Here is a 16,226-nt window from a genome sequence, read left to right on the forward strand (position 1 = left end):
TAGTGATAAGGTGGGATGAAACTTTTGGTTAGAGTGATATTTGTGGAAATGGATAATTTCTCATTCCATTATGCGTATGATTCAAAAGGAAAACAAACATGGACACATGTAGACTTCATGGAGTAGCCATCAAGTACTCCACAACATTTAGAACTCCTAAAAATAGACCTCGTAAGACCAGAAATTCACACATTTTATGGTCTTATCTCATAACTTGTCTCCTCTCCATTCAGTCCCTATCTAGCTTATGGAAAATTAATTTAGTGTCTTTATTGAAAACAAAATATCAGATCTATCATATATGAAATAAAAAAAAAAGAAAATATCTTCTTTAATCAAACTTATCTTCGAATATGGATTGTCATTGCTAGAAATAAAGAAAAAAGAAGATTAAGACCCGCCATATAAAAATAATAATAATAATAAAAATTTCTACAAAAATAATTTAAACAATAATCACGTAAAACAAATCTTTTACGTGTATATGCGTTCATGTGATTTTTTTTTTTTTTATTTAGTGAAAAATGAAATAATAGGACAAGGATGTAGAAATTGAATTTGATTATAATATGATCAAACACCCATTGTTTTTCTTCTCTTGTTACCCTAATTTTATATTCAATGGAGGGATTCTTGTATTTATATCTCTTGAAATGTAATTTTAAATAAATAAATATATATATTGGATAGATATTAAAAAAAATAAAAAAATAAAAGAAAACTCTCCATGAATCCAAAGAACAGGGTGACAGCTTAATAGATTGAAGTGGAAAAAACCAAATGGGTGGTACAAAAAGCTGAAAAAGTATGGCTCAGAATCACTGTTCAAGAGATTTCATGACCATCCTCACTCTGACACTTAAATTCTCAACCAGAGATTTTATTGTTTTTGTCTTTATTTACGTTTCACACCCATTCACAAGCACTTAAAATTTTGTGGAAATTTTCCATAGGAATTTTTTGTAAAATTTAGTAGAAATTAACTTAATTTATAATATTATTAAAAAAAATATTATATGCTATCTTTGTTTCTTAGAAAATATTAAGAAAAGAAAAAAAAATTAATAAAATTATTTTTTCATATTTAATTTCATTATGAAAAATAAAAAAAATAAAAAAAATTAAATTTTTATATGTTTTTAAATTATTTAATTTTGATAAGACCAAAACTAAGTAAAATAAATTTAAAAAAACTGTAAAATTAATTTATATATATTTTTTCCTCGTATTCTCTAAAAACAGATGTAACATAGACGTTTATTAAACGGAATTAAATCAAGACAACGTTATACTTTGATTCTCCGAAACTTGCCTTGCGTCACCCTTCCCCACTATTCTCTCATCATCCTTGTTTTTGAGGTTATTCGTTTCCGACTACTTTAAGAACTTTTTTAGTGGTAAAGACTGAGGAGACTCGAACAATAAACTTCTTTTGAAGGATTCCGCAACAACAATGGACATGTCTGGACTTCTCGAAGGATTCCACAACAACAATGGACATGTCTGGACTTCTCGAAGGATTCCACAACAATGGGAACGACTCAAAATGAACCTTAGAGGCTCAGAATTTAACATATTCACAAGCTGGCTGATCTTCTCCTCTCCATTCAGCTCCTACCAAGCTGGCAGGAAATTTATTCTCCCGTCATGACCCACCAAAGAAAAATATGGTATTTATTTTTCTCATCCGATCTAATTTTTCCAAAGTAATAGGATGAGGATTCGATACCATCAAAGAAGCATTTGAAAATTCAAAGAGTAGGGACCATGGGAAATTAAGTAGGAGAAAATGAGATGGGAATCCAAATGAAATGCATTATAGTGACGGGCATATAACGATGTGGTCTCTACGCAATGCCACGACATAGATTCCAAGTCTTTCTTCTTCCTCATCTCTTGGGAAAATCTAAATTATTATTTTTACTTTGTTTTTATTGTTGTTTTTTATGTCCAGTGTGTCGACATAATGTGATCATCAATTGCCTCATTTTCGTACAGTTTGACCTTTCCATACTACTAGATTTTGTGACGATTCTCTTATTTTTATAATCTTTTTTCTAATTTAAAGGTATTAAGGTCTGAAAACAAGCTCATGTGGCTTAAGAAGAATCTCTGAAAAAGCTTGAATTTTGCCTGCAGTGCTCTCAGCCAACTTGCTTCTTTTAGTCCTTTTGATTCCAACAGACTTTCTTACTTTTTCTGCAACTTCAGCAAATACCCTGTGTCCATTGGACCATTCACCACCCCAATTTTATTTTTATTTTTTAATTTAAAACCCACGTTTTTTTTTCTTATAAAAATAACTTTTTTAAAAAAAATACTTATATAAATAACGGCATTTATATAGGGAAAAAAATGAAGCTTAGATTTACAAATATAAAAACTTTTTATCTCTTTTAATTAATTATTTAAAGAAAAAACTCTACATATCAATTATTTTCAATTTTTTTTCATAAATTTTAAATTTAATCTAAAAGGTTACTTCCGTGGTCCTTTTTGTCACCATGTATAATTTATTAAGATCAAACAAAACTCAACCAATGAAAATAAATAAATAAATAGTAATAATGTAAAGAAAAAAGTACACGTGATGTCTTCGTCATCATGTTTGATTTATTAAGATTAAATAAAGCTCAATAAATAAAAATAAATAAATAAATAATAAAAAATAGTAGATGTGATATCCAAATTAGATGTGGACCTGTGGTGCATGCATTTAAATATATATATCAAATTTTTGGATAGGTGGGGGGGTTGGTGTACTTTTTCCCCCTATCAAATTTGATCCAATTGGAAAAAAAATTTCCAATCCATTTCCCACTTTTGGGAAGACGTAGAAGGTAGGTGGAGTTATGGGGTAAAGCAGCCATGTGGCCCCTAGTCCAGGGAGACTAGGGACACTTCTCTTTCTTGTTCATGCACCCTAATGCTTTCCAAATATTTATGTTTGTACTTCTTCCTTCTTGTTCATGTATCTAAGCTGGCACGAAGTTGAATGTCTAGTTAAAGTTGAATCTATCTTGTAATCCTTTAGCTCCAACAACCCATTGAAAATTTTTCAAAATAGGTTTCTAAAGAATTTGTTTTGAAAATAATTTTTTTCCTTTGCTAAATTTAAGGTAATTTCAGAGTATTTTTATTTTTATAGGTTATTATTTTAAAAAATAATTAAAATCGACATAATATTTTGAAACTTTTGCATCATATAACATTTAAGTACATTCAAAGAGAGAGATTTTTTTTTAAAAATAAAAATAAATTAAGAAATAGAAATAAAAGTGGTGGACTTGTTTGGTAACCTTTTTCGAAAACAGTTTTTAAGAACATTTATTTAATATTTTATAAAACAAAAGTCTATCTAGAATCCTAAAATATTTTTAATATTTTTTTAAAAATTTTTATATCTAGTGTTTTATTTTTTATTATTTTATGTATAATTATTTTTTAAAACGCTCATAAAATAACAACTAAAAGATGTTCTATGAAGAACAAAAAAATAGAAAAGGGTTTTTAGTTATTAAATATGTTTTTTTAGAATACAAAATTGTTCTCGAAAACAATTATTAAACAAGCTAGATTCTTTCAATCTCGTTAAAACTTTATTTTCAATGAAGGATAAAAAAATTTAAAAAAATATATTTTTTATTATTATCATGAATTTTCTATTATTTCATCATAATCAAACAAAACCCTCTTTGTTTTATTTTTTAATTTATTCGCTTTTTAACTCATTCAATATTAAGATTCAAACAAAGGGTGGAAATCAAACACCTCCAACCATGAAACTTATCTTGCAGGTTAGGCAAATAAAATACAAGAAGATGAGTATGGAATGATTCTTCAATCAAATACGCTAAATGAAAAACTCCAAAACTGTACTAAGGAAACAAGACATAAAATATATCATATTTCATACCTTTTTTCTTACCAACTTATGAGCTTTTGACGTGTAGTATGATAAGGATAATATTATTTATTAAATTTATGAATTTTTTTTTTTAAAAAAAGAAGATATTTATTAATTTAACTAAGCATTTGCTCAGTAGCTTCACATGAAGACCTCCTTCAACATGTGTTTCATCTTCGTCTTGTACGAACAAGATGAGGCTTAAAAGGCACGTGTGTTTTTATTTTTAAAAAATTTAATCCAAACCTATATAAAAAATCTGGTTGGATTTGGATTAGATAACACCCATCCACCTTAGATTTTTTTCATAAGTTTTAAAGAATGGGGATTATTTTTTTAAGTGGTTATCAATATTTTTATTTTTCATGTGTATAATAATGATATGTTTGGACAGTTTTAAAAATTGTTGTATAATGTCTTGTAAAATAAAAGTTTGTTAGGAAATTTAAAATATTTTTAATATATTTTTAAATATGTTTTAAAAATTATTTTTATGTTTAATGCTTTGTTTTTAATTATTTTAATGTCTATATAATTATTTTTAAAATAAGTGAAAATAATATAAAATAATTAAAATATATTATCTCAAAATGCCTTAAGGTTTGTTTAACAACTGTTTTCAAGAATAGTTTTTTGTTCTTAAGAATATAATTATTTTTTGAAATCTATTTTTAAAAGTAATTATACAAACATGTAGAATAATTAAAAATAAAATATATTTTAGAGGACATCTTTTAATTGTTTTCTATTATTTTCACTTATTTTAAATAATAATTATACAAACATATAGAATGATAAAAAAATAATACACTAGGCTTACAAATTATATTTAAAATATTAAAAATAAGCTAAAAACATTTTAAGTTTTCAAATGAATTTTTGTTTTACAAAACATAAGATAATAGTTTTTTAAAACTATTTTATAGATTTGTTTTAAAAAACAATTACTAAATGAATTCTTATTTCCTATTTTTAAGAATATAAAATAGAAAATGATTTTTAGTAGTCACACATATTTTAATTGGTCTTGAAAACTATTGTCATAAAGGCTCAAAATATCTTTGATAGTGTTTTTGAAAAACGCTTTTAATTTAAAGTCTTTTTTTTTTAAAAAAAAAAATGAGAGTGTGTTTAACAGGTGATTTTAGAAAATATTTCAAATCTTTCTGACACTTAAATTATAAAATTTTTCAAATATTAAAAATAGTAGAAGTGTTTTCTAAAATTATCGTCAAATGGATTCTAAGTGTTTGAAAATTTATTTAAAAATTTAAAAATTATAAATTATAATATTTTTCAAAAAAAAAATTTTGATAAATAATTCTAGGGTCAAATTTTAAAAAATTGGAGGGTCGTGTCTGATGTAAATTTTTTTTCCCCAATTTCCTCGAACTTGGGACTTTTGAAATGTCAATAAGACATTAAGAGTAGACACCTTTTTAATGTATGGGTCATTCAATGAATTAATGATACCGAAAAGTGATTTTCGGTTCCATACCTCCCGACGCCCGTGATGTATTTGTATTGTATGAGTCTTGTCCGCACTAAGGTCAAAGAGAGTGTGCCATGTCGCTAAGAATTAAAATTCAGTCAAGGATAGAATCACAAACGCCAGCAGTGAGTTGACTGGGTTCCATCAAAAAAAAAAATTTGAAAGAAAAGCAAAGGGCGGGAAATGGGTTTCCGGGAAATTCACCGAAATTGTATAGGACCATAGGTAGAGACTAGAGAGTAAGCCACTGTAATAGTGGATGCGCATGGCTGGCACACCACAACAGTAAGTCTGCTCTGGTCTTCCACACGTCCATTTTTACACGCCACGTGCTGCTTTCCAAAAGGGCCTTATGAAGCCATTCCTCACACGCCTCTCTCCCGCCGTTGCATTCCCACATTTCTCCTGCCACGTACAACAAAGCATGATCAATCGTGTGTCCACATTATTCTATAAATCATGTCCTATCCATATCTATATCTATACCCCAAACTATTGTCGCCATTAAGAATGATATTCATGCAATTTGCTACTTTTTCAATTATATCCATATATTAAAAAATAAGATTAATTAGATTATGGTAAATATATATTTTAAAATTCTATTTTTATTATTTTATATTTTAATTTTATTTATTTAATTATATATTTTCAATCGTATCTATTTGATTCTTTAGGATTTTGCTTTTAGAATAATTATATGATTAATTTTTATTAAATCAAATATTACATAGTTTGATTAGATTGAAAAGTGTACTATGATGGTTAGAAAGTGACGCCCACTAGAATATTGTTTCAATCTTTTCTAAGAAATGAAAGAAAAAAAGAAGAAGAATATTTTAAGGGCCCACTTCAGTCTTCAGAGATGTTTTGTCATCCTAAGTGGCACACGTATCCTCCACGCGCGACAGGCGGGAGTTGGAGTCAACCTTGACCGTACTGACAGAATCCTTAGAGGCTAGTTACGAGGCCATTTCGGGATAAGCAGTGAATAATTCGGATTGATTAGACTAATTAAACTTGTTTGTGATCGGGTGCGACCGCCTTCACAATAAGCCGTAACGTGGACCAATAGCTACACGCCATTTTTGCTTACGTGGCAAGCTTTTCAAAATTTTTAAAAAAGAATTTCATTTTTAATATTTAATATTTTTAATTATTTCCCTTTAATATTTTGGGTTATTTGATTAAAAGAGCCTCTCAAAACTCAATTTTTAAAATTTAACATTCTATCATTTTTTTGGCATCATTTGGACAAAAATATTATTATCATTTTTTTTGTAAAAATAACAATTTCTTTTAAAATCTACATATAAATACTTATAATAGAAAAAAACATTTATGTCAAAAATAGATTACTTTTCTAGAAAAAAAAATGAGAAAAGTTAGATTTTTGATTTTGGGGATTATTTCATTCATTTTAACCAAATATTTCTAATATTTCTTTTACAAAAGTTCATAATCCCTTTTTTTTTTTTTTTTTCCTTCAAGGAAATCAATACTTGAACTCTCAACCGATTTTATACTAATTTAGGTGGCGTTTGGTATATATTTTCTATTATTTTATTTTAAAAAATGGAAATATGTATATAAAAATATAGAAATTTATTTTCAAGTAGATAACCTGCTTAATTTTTGTGTAAGAATTTCACTTTTTAGTTTAAAAATAAAAAAAATTAGAAACATTCAAATATCATCCTAGTAATTTTGGAAATTATGAAATTCAGGGTATCCAACCAGGTTTTGATTCCTAAGAAGGGTGCAAATCTCACAAATTTTCCCTCACAGCCAGGAGGGAAAGAAGACTGAAGAACTAAAAATAAAAACCCTAAATAAAGAACAAAAAAAATGGAAAAAAAAAAAAAGAAAGAAGAAAGGTTAGTAGTATTGGTGAGATATACACATGCATGTGTTCATCCGATGAAAACATTGACAGCATTGATTCAGGAATTTTGGGGACTATGGAAAGAGATGGGAAATAATGAGGAGACGAAATGGGGGTTGAGATTCTGGGCCCACAAGGACAAATTCCATGGAGAATAGTTGTAAGCAGTGTTGTTTTGGAGGTTCTGATTATGGCATTGTGTGGTGTTGTTTCATTTATATATACCAATCCAAAGGACAGAGTCCCCCCACAGGATCAGAGCCTCCAGACGCACTTTGTGTAGAGCACAAAGCCTTCCTCATCATCACTTTTAAGGGGTGCATCCACGTGCTTTCTTCATACTTGAACAGGTTTGTTTCATTAAACTCACCCCAATTCCAATTCTCTTCAGGGAAATTGCCATTTTCTTTTTTTAATTTCTTTCGAGTTTTTAGTGTTCAGCTTTGTTGTTTATGGATCCTTGTGACGTTTTCTCAACTGGGTTTTAGCTGTTCTTCGTAGTTGTGCATAGATGCTGACTTGTTTTCACAGATCTAGAGATTGCAGACATGGTGGTGTTCTTCAGATTTTTGCGTTGGGGAGCTCTGATGGATTCCTCTCTGGGTCTTATCAATGTGGCATTCTTTTGGCTGCTTTTGACGTGGGTTTTGGTGGGGGTTTTGAGAAAAAGGAGAGATGGTGGTGGTGCAGATTCAGAAAATGAACCAACAATGAGAAAATCTACAGTTTTTACCGTGGTTTCTGTTCTGTCCAATGCAATAATCTGTGTTTCTCACCTGGGTTTTTGTTTGTATGAGTTCTGGAGTCTGGAAACCATCAATCTTGTACATATCTTCTCAGCCATGACTTGGGTTTTAGCAGCCATAATCACAGTATCATGTTTCAGAAACAGTACTACTAGAGAAAACAAAAGGTGGCCTCTAATTCTTACTTCGTGGTGGGTCTTTTCCAGCATTTTGAGTTCGCTTTCTGTTTCAGTCTATCTTGTCACCCGGTTAAAAATCCTAACCCTGCCTGATTTTTGGCCTGATTTCGTACCTCAAGCTACCATTGATGATTTTGCTTCTCTAATTCCTTTGTGGATTCTTCTCTGTTTCAATGTTCTGCCTTTTAATTGTGGTAAGAAACGCAGTGATCTTGAACACCCATTGCTAGAAAGTGAGGGAGGAAATCTCTCTCATGGTGTTGATCCTTACAGCAGTGCTGGAATTTGGAGCAAACTCACATTCTTGTGGCTCAATCCACTCTTCAGAAAGGGCCGAGTTCAAAAAATTCAGTTACACCATATCCCTCCAGTTCCTCAATCTGAGAAGGCTGAAACGGCCTCTTCCTTGTTAGAAGAAACGCTGACGAAACAGAAAACTTCAGTGACAAAAGCTTTGTTCTGTTCTGTATGGAGATCCCTGGCCATAAATGCAGTTTTTGCAGGTGGGTCTTTGTTCTTGCATCTCTTTCTAGTTTTGGTCAGTGGATTTTTATATGTTTTTGTTCATTTTTTTTTGTTGCTGTGTTTTGTTGTAGGGGCAAATACAATTGCTTCCTATATGGGTCCCTTCTTAATAACACACTTTGTGAATTTCTTATCCGGAAAGGGTGATGATTCAAGCTACTATTATGGGCTGGTTCTTGCATTGATCTTCTTCATGGCAAAGACTCTGGAATCTCTATCACAAAGACAATGGTACTTGGGTGGGCAGCGGATTGGCATCAGAGTGCGGGCAGCTCTCATGGTACTGGTTTACAAGAAGTCTCTATCGATCAAGTATGCTGGCTCCAATAGTGGGAAAATCATAAATTTAATCAACGTGGATGTGGATAGAATTGGAGACTTCTGCCTTTGTATTCATGGAGTTTGGTTGCTTCCAGTTCAGGTTGGCCTGGCTCTTGTCATCCTTTATAGGAATCTTGGTGCTGCCCCATCCATGACTGCTCTATTTGCCACTGTTTTGGTGATGGTGGGAAACACCCCATTAGCTAAAAGACAAGAAAGGCTCCACTCAAAGATCATGGAAGCAAAAGACTCGAGAATCAAAGCTACTTCAGAGACTCTGAAGAGCATGAGAGTCTTGAAACTGCACTCTTGGGAGGACACCTTTTTGAATAAAATTAAGGAACTTAGAGAAACCGAGAGACATTGGCTAAAGAGGTACCTCTATACATGCTCAGCAGTGGCCTTCCTCTTTTGGACTTCTCCCACCTTAGTTTCAGTTATAACATTTGCTGTCTGCATTGTATTGAAAACACCATTAACAACAGGTAGAGTTCTCTCAGCTTTAGCAACTTTTCGAATCCTGCAAGAGCCCATCTACAACCTGCCAGAGCTCATTTCCATGATTGCTCAAACAAAAGTCTCCATGAATCGGATCCAACTCTTCATCCAAGAAGAAGATCAAAAGAAGCTCGCAACCTATCCTACTTCAGAATCATCTGAAGTCTCCATTGATATTGAGGTAGGAGAATACGCTTGGACATGTGATGAAAATTTGAAGCCAACAATCAAAATTGATCAACGGATGATAATTATGAAAGGTTACAAGGTTGCAGTTTGTGGGTCAGTTGGATCTGGCAAATCAAGCTTACTCTGTAGCATACTTGGCGAGATCCCCAGGATCTCTGGGACAGGAAGTAAGGTATATGGATCAAAAGCTTATGTCCCACAGAGTGCTTGGATTCAAACTGGGACAATCAGGGATAATGTGTTGTTTGGAAAGGAAATTAACAAGGCTTTCTATGAGGATGTCTTGGAAGCATGTGCTTTGGATAGGGACATTCAGCTTTGGTATAATGGAGACTTGAGTGTTGTGGGAGAGCGAGGGATGAACTTGAGTGGAGGGCAAAAGCAGAGGATCCAACTGGCAAGGGCAATCTATAGTGAGTCAGATGTGTATTTCCTAGATGATCCTTTCAGTGCTGTTGATGCACATACCGGAGCACACCTGTTCCAGGCAAGCAACATCTCATGCTCTTCTTTTTCACTGTTTTTCTTTTTAGTTAACACAAAAACTCTTAAAACTTGGAATCCTTTTGCAGAAATGTCTTATGCAAATCTTGTCTCAGAAGACTGTCATTTATGTCACCCATCAGCTGGAGTTCTTGGATGCTTCAGACCTTGTTCTGGCAAGTTATTGGAACTTTAGTCCATGTAGTTGAGCACTCAAGATCATCACCATCTCTAGATTATGACTTTTTATTTATTTATTTTATAAATGGATATTCTTATAGGTGATGAAGGATGGCATAATAGTTCAATCTGGAAAATATGAAGATTTGATTGCAGATCCAAATAGTGAACTTGTTAGACAGATGACTGCCCACAACAAATCTCTAGACCAAGTGAACCCATCCCAAGAGAACTGCTTCACCAATAAACCCCCGCAGAAAAAGAAAATTGACCTCATAGAAGAAAATTCGCATGACCCCATCAGCAATGGCAAGCTTTTAGATGGAATCCATAAGGAAGAAACAGAATCTGGTCGGGTAAAATGGCATGTTTATTCAACCTTTATCACTTCTGCCTATAAAGGAGGTCTGGTTCCAGTTATCCTTTTGTGTCAAGTTCTATTCCAAGGGCTGCAGATGGGCAGTAATTACTGGATTGCTTGGGCAACTGAGGAAGAAGGCAGGGTTAGCAGAGAGCAGTTGATAGGGGTATTTTCTTTGTTGTCTGGGGGAAGCTCCATATTCATATTAGGAAGGGCAGTTCTGTTATCAACTATCGCCATTGAGACTGCACGCCACCTCTTCTCTGAAATGATCAAAGCAGTTTTTCGGGCACCCGTTTCATTCTTTGACTCAACCCCCTCAAGTCAAATCCTCAATAGAGTAAGTTCAATCCCCAAACTCCATTAACTTTTTCTGTCTTTTAGTTTGTATTTTTGCAAAAAGTAATTCTCTTTTCTTTTATTGTAGTCTTCTACAGATCAAAGCACAGTAGACACAGACATTCCATACAGATTGGCTGGATTAGCATTTGCACTTATTCAGCTATTAAGTATCATTGTTCTCATGTCCCAAGTTGCCTGGCAGGTCTTCCTTCTCTTTGTATCCATCCTTGCGATCTCCATATGGTATCAGGCAAGAACTAGTGCCATTTTCTTATTTTTGGATCAGTTTTTCAACTATTTTCCTGCATAACTAAAACAAAATCTGTTGCAGTTAAAATGTTCAAACAATGTAGCATCCTTCATACACAGATGTATAGGATCCTATATGCAAATATCTTCTGTCGGTTGAAGTTTGAACCTACAGGATGATCCTTCACAACATATGCTGCGTTTTACCAGTATTGTTTTGAAGATGCTTTAACTTAGTGATAATCTTCCTGAAATTTTTTCACAGGCTTACTACATTGCTACTGCCAGAGAATTAGCTAGGATGGTTGGGGTTCGAAAAGCTCCAATCCTCCACCACTTTTCAGAATCTGTCGCTGGGGCAGCAACAATTCGTTGCTTCAGTCAAGACGATCGCTTCTTGAGAAGAAATCTCAGCTTGATTGATGATTATTCTCGTGTTGCCTTCCACAACACTGCCACAATGGAATGGCTCTGCGTTCGGATAAACTTTCTTTTCAACCTTGTTTTCTTTTTGGTGCTTGTCATCCTGGTGAGCTTGCCGAGGTCAGCCATTAGTCCCAGTAAGCTCCTTTTTTCCCTCTTGTTTATTTCTGGAACTCCCTTGTGGGAAGCATATTGTATTATTTTTATCTGTCAACTGGTGTTTGAAGTTGCTAGTAGTTACATCTTAGAGATAGATTTTGTACTAACAGACTGGTTGATCTATTCTCAGGTTTGGCAGGACTGGCAGCTACATATGGTTTGAATCTAAATGTTCTCCAAGCCTGGGTGATATGGAACCTATGCAATGTAGAGAACAAAATGATTTCAGTGGAGAGAATTCTTCAATTCACCAAAATACCAAGTGAAGCTCCATTAGTGATTGAGAATTGTAGGCCAAGCCTTGAATGGCCAAGCAATGGAAGAATAGACCTCGACAACCTCCATGTCCGATATACCCCTACTCTCCCAATGGTTCTCAAAGGTATAACTTGCACCTTCCCAGGAGAAAGGAAAATTGGTGTTGTGGGCAGAACAGGAAGTGGAAAGTCAACATTAATCCAAGCTCTCTTCCGAGTCGTTGAGCCCTCAGAAGGCCAGATACTCATTGATGGGGTAGATATCAGTAAGATGGGTTTGAAGGATTTGAGGTCTCGCTTGAGCATAATTCCTCAAGACCCAACACTGTTTCAAGGAACCATGAGAACTAATTTGGATCCTCTAGGAGAGCATTCAGATCAAGAAATCTGGGAGGTAAGAACATAGAACTCTTCGGTTTTTCTAAGATAGATGGTGCCATAGTTTTACTAAGAGAGCTTGATGTTTCAGGTGCTGAACAAGTGTCGTCTTGCAGAGATTATAGGACAGGATAAGGGGCTTCTTAATGCACGAGGTAAATACAATGAATTAGATAATGGAGAGCAACCTTTTTTTTTTCTTTTTTTCTGGTTTTATTCTAAAATTTGGGAAAATGATGCAGTTGCAGAAGATGGAGAAAATTGGAGTGTTGGACAAAGGCAGCTTGTTTGCCTGGCTAGAGTTCTACTGCAGAGGAGGAAAATTCTGGTGTTGGATGAGGCTACAGCTTCAGTGGACACGGCAACAGATAATTTGATTCAGAAAACAATAAGAGAAGAAACAAGCAAATGCACAGTCATCACGGTCGCCCATCGCATACCCACTGTCATTGACAATGACCTGGTTCTGGTCCTGGATGAAGGTAACCCCCAGAAACCAACTGCCACAAAAAATTTCTCATTCAAATGCCCAAACAATATCCACTATCTTTAAAGAGAACAGGCATAAATCATGTTACAAACTTGCTTTCCAATTCCTTAATGCTTTGTGAAATGGATTTAATTGATTACTGGCACCATTCCTAACACAGGCAAGGTTGTTGAGTATGACTCACCGCCTCAGTTACTCAAGGACAGTTCTTCTGCATTCTCGAAATTGGTGATGGAGTTCCGGAGGAGATCATCCAAGAGTAGTTCGTCATGAAAAGATGGATGAAGGGCAGACACCAAAGGCACATATGGTATATAGTTGAGGGATGACTGTTGCAGGCTTTAGCAGCAGATACCTAAAATTCGACTCGCAACGCCTCATTGCAATAACCCAACAATAGTGCAGAGAAATATACTGAATTTGGTTCAAGCATAACAGGATCTCAATTTACAGTCTGTGAAATAACCTTTGTAATTACTAATTACACTGCTGGGCTGCATGTACATTTGCTACAGCAATACAGAGTAGTGTTATAGAGAGTCAGAGATAAGAAACTGGTCTCATGATACCAGTCACCGCCTTCATGATATTTGGCATACCAACCTTGTAATCTTCAAAATTGAAAGAAGCCATCCTATTTTCCCTAGCCACTCTTCAATTTCTAACAAACCTTCTATAGCATTGATGAATTAAATTAGGTTGGCAAGTTTATTTCATTATTATTAGGAATCCAATACATCATACATTACGATCGTCTTATTGGTTATCATCGTCGATTTCAATATGCTTGAAAGTCAAATTCATTTACGTTATGTTTGGTTCCCGACAATTTGAGGGAAAATACAATAGAAAGAGAACAAAAAGGAAACATAGAAGAAAAATAAAAAATAGATTTAAAATCAATAAATTATTTTGATATACTATTTCAAATTCATTTAAATTATATTAATTCATCAGTATTTTCCTTTTAAGTCATTTTGGTAAAAAAGTGTGGTGCTTTAGTGAATTAGTCGCCTTGGTATGATTTTGAGGTGCGATCTACCAAGGAGCATGAGAAATTGTGTCACGAACATGAAAAAGAAATGTAGATGTTTATTGGTATAAGATCTAGGTGCATTGAAATTAAGTATAATTTTGTATTTTCTTTTCATAATTAGTCGATTATATTTGTGGTAGGGCAATCAGACACTTCCAAAGCATTTGCTACAAGCAATGATGATGAAGATTAGATCAATTTTCAATTTGCAATTATAATCTAATTTATCATTCAATAAAATTGAGTTCATAAACCAACTTGGCAACTTGCAATCTGCAAATGTCTTATTCTGGGCCTCCAAAAAAATCAATATCTCATCGTACTTGACTTTTTCAAATTCATCATAAGCTGAAAGCTTCCTAGTCTAAGTTTGGGTCAGAGAAGAACTTGTTGATAGATGGCATGATCTGAGGCTCTTTGTTGCGAACAAACTTCCTTAGCCTATGTTCTGCATATCTCTCACCTTCTTCAAAGTTCTCCAGTACTCCTGCAGTTCTATTCTGCTTGGTCACCCTGAAACCAAAATTCAACTATGGCATCATCATACATGCATGTTTTCTTGTTAACAGTTTCCGACATTAAAGAGAGAGAGAGAGAGAGAGAGAGAGAGGCTTGAAGCTGAGTCTGAGCTTAAAAAACAACACAAACCCACCTCACTTCAGGGTTGGTGCAGATATTTCTAACAAGCTGCATTCCGCAAATGCCAACAGCCACACCAACTGCTGCAAAGAGAGGATACACCTATCCCATTGGGAAAAAAAAGGGCAAAACAAATAATAAATAACATGACAGTCTCCATTATAGGATCAAGTTAAAATGTCATAAAAGAAATTTTTTAAAAACTAATATATTAAGTAAAAAAAATTTATTCATTAATTACCATCATTTTTATTGTCAATATTTAAATTATTTAAATAAAAATTCTTTGATATCATTGTAAAAATAATTTACTTCACTTCTAATATACTATTTGACAATAAGAATACAGTTTCTATATAAGATTATTTTATCTATTTATCATTTTTATGATAATTTTTTACTATATTTTAAATAATTAATATAATAAATTCTTGTAATAAAATAAATCATTTGATTTAAAAAAAAATTACAAAAAATAATTGAAAGCATATGTATCATTATATTATAATATCACATATCACTGTATCGTAATATAGTATCCTGTATCATATATATAACATATCGATTTTTATAAAAAATGTATTTTATCGTGTATATGTGATATGGCCTATAGGAACAAAAAAAAGTTGGAAAGTTCTTCTATATATATGGGTAGAAGTAGACATATAATAAAGCTACTGGTTGCTTTGGGCCTATAGTAAACAGTATCGACTATCGATACGATCGGGAACAGCTGGTTACAGTATAAATATCCAAAACTGAACACTCAGATGATCTGCCCTCATGTAACCCAACAAGGCAGCAACTAGTTCAAAATCAAATGCAGTTGAAGCTTTATTATTATTATTTTCCCTTTCTTTTTCTTTCTATTAATCTCAAACTAATGAGTGAGGACAAGAGAAAAGATGCAACACCCATGTTCGGAGGATGGCAGATTTTGATCCCTTTTTCAAGCTTTTTTTCACCACTTCTATGTTTGCCTTGGGGTTGTTGATTGTGAATTTAATAAGGGTAACTCAAATTTCAAGCTCTGGGTAAATTGTAGCAGATCTATGAAACTTGGGTGATTAGAATTTTTTTTTTTTTTTAACATATTCCTTCAACAAATGATCTGTTTGGTTGGACAGAAAAGGAAAGAAAGTGTCATATATTTTCATATCAATGCAGCATGTTCTGGAAATCAATAAATAAAAAGAAAAACAACCCATGATAAAAAAAAAAGTTTTATTTTTCTGGGTTTCTCATCAACCAAACAAACAGCTACTCCAAATTTGAGCGGGGTGGAGAAGGAGAGCACATACCTCAGGCCTTAACCATCTGTTCACGGTGGAAGAAGCCATGGAGGAAGCGCTGCTGCAGGAGAAATTTTTCCAAGATCTGTAGGGAAAGCAAGAAAGAGAAGCAAACGCAGTTGGTCACGTATCTATCTGGATTTATAGCGCCAAAAATATGAATTAAGACCGAGAAGGTAGAAGGATGTTTCAAAC

At 33.2% G+C, this 16,226-nt stretch overlaps 2 protein-coding genes across 2 annotated transcripts; one reads left to right on the forward strand and one right to left on the reverse strand.

Annotated features, from left to right (window-relative positions):
* The first annotated feature begins 7,511 nt into the window (after positions 1 to 7,511).
* Positions 7,512 to 13,710, forward strand: LOC100259590 (putative ABC transporter C family member 15). The gene is made up of 11 exons (XM_002266565.5): positions 7,512 to 7,634; positions 7,816 to 8,712; positions 8,806 to 10,229; positions 10,315 to 10,401; positions 10,507 to 11,106; positions 11,194 to 11,358; positions 11,623 to 11,917; positions 12,070 to 12,590; positions 12,666 to 12,729; positions 12,817 to 13,056; positions 13,225 to 13,710. Exons 2-11 carry the CDS (start codon positions 7,833 to 7,835, stop codon positions 13,335 to 13,337), a joined length of 4,389 nt encoding a protein of 1,462 aa, XP_002266601.1. The 5' UTR covers positions 7,512 to 7,634; positions 7,816 to 7,832; the 3' UTR covers positions 13,338 to 13,710.
* Positions 13,711 to 14,298: 588 nt separating this feature from the next.
* LOC100259604 (uncharacterized) lies at positions 14,299 to 16,226 on the reverse strand. The gene is made up of 3 exons (XM_002270625.5): positions 16,041 to 16,226; positions 14,753 to 14,841; positions 14,299 to 14,613 (listed from the first exon to the last, which is right to left on the reverse strand). The coding sequence occupies exons 1-3, from the start codon at positions 16,077 to 16,079 to the stop codon at positions 14,460 to 14,462; spliced, it is 282 nt and encodes a 93-aa protein (XP_002270661.1). The 5' UTR covers positions 16,080 to 16,226; the 3' UTR covers positions 14,299 to 14,459.

This window comes from Vitis vinifera, chromosome 1 (assembly GCF_030704535.1).
Source record: "Vitis vinifera cultivar Pinot Noir 40024 chromosome 1, ASM3070453v1".
NCBI classification, from domain to species: domain Eukaryota; kingdom Viridiplantae; phylum Streptophyta; class Magnoliopsida; order Vitales; family Vitaceae; genus Vitis; species Vitis vinifera.

What these genes read in the sequence shown, in the direction of transcription:
- LOC100259590 (XM_002266565.5), top strand. Translation starts at nt 7,833, where the DNA reads ATGGTGGTGTTCTTCAGATTTTTGCGTTGGGGAGCTCTGATGGATTCC. An exon ending in ATGCTTCAGACCTTGTTCTG is followed by an intron (nt 10,402 to 10,506) that starts GCAAGTTATTGG and finishes ATATTCTTATAG; the next exon opens with GTGATGAAGGATGGCATAAT. An exon ending in GAGGTCAGCCATTAGTCCCA is followed by an intron (nt 11,918 to 12,069) that starts GTAAGCTCCTTT and finishes ATCTATTCTCAG; the next exon opens with GTTTGGCAGGACTGGCAGCT.
- LOC100259604 (XM_002270625.5), bottom strand. Translation starts at nt 16,079, where the DNA reads ATGGCTTCTTCCACCGTGAACAGATGGTTAAGGCCTGAG. An exon ending in ACAGATGGTTAAGGCCTGAG is followed by an intron (nt 14,842 to 16,040) that starts GTATGTGCTCTC and finishes CCAATGGGATAG; the next exon opens with GTGTATCCTCTCTTTGCAGC. An exon ending in TGCACCAACCCTGAAGTGAG is followed by an intron (nt 14,614 to 14,752) that starts GTGGGTTTGTGT and finishes TTTTGGTTTCAG; the next exon opens with GGTGACCAAGCAGAATAGAA.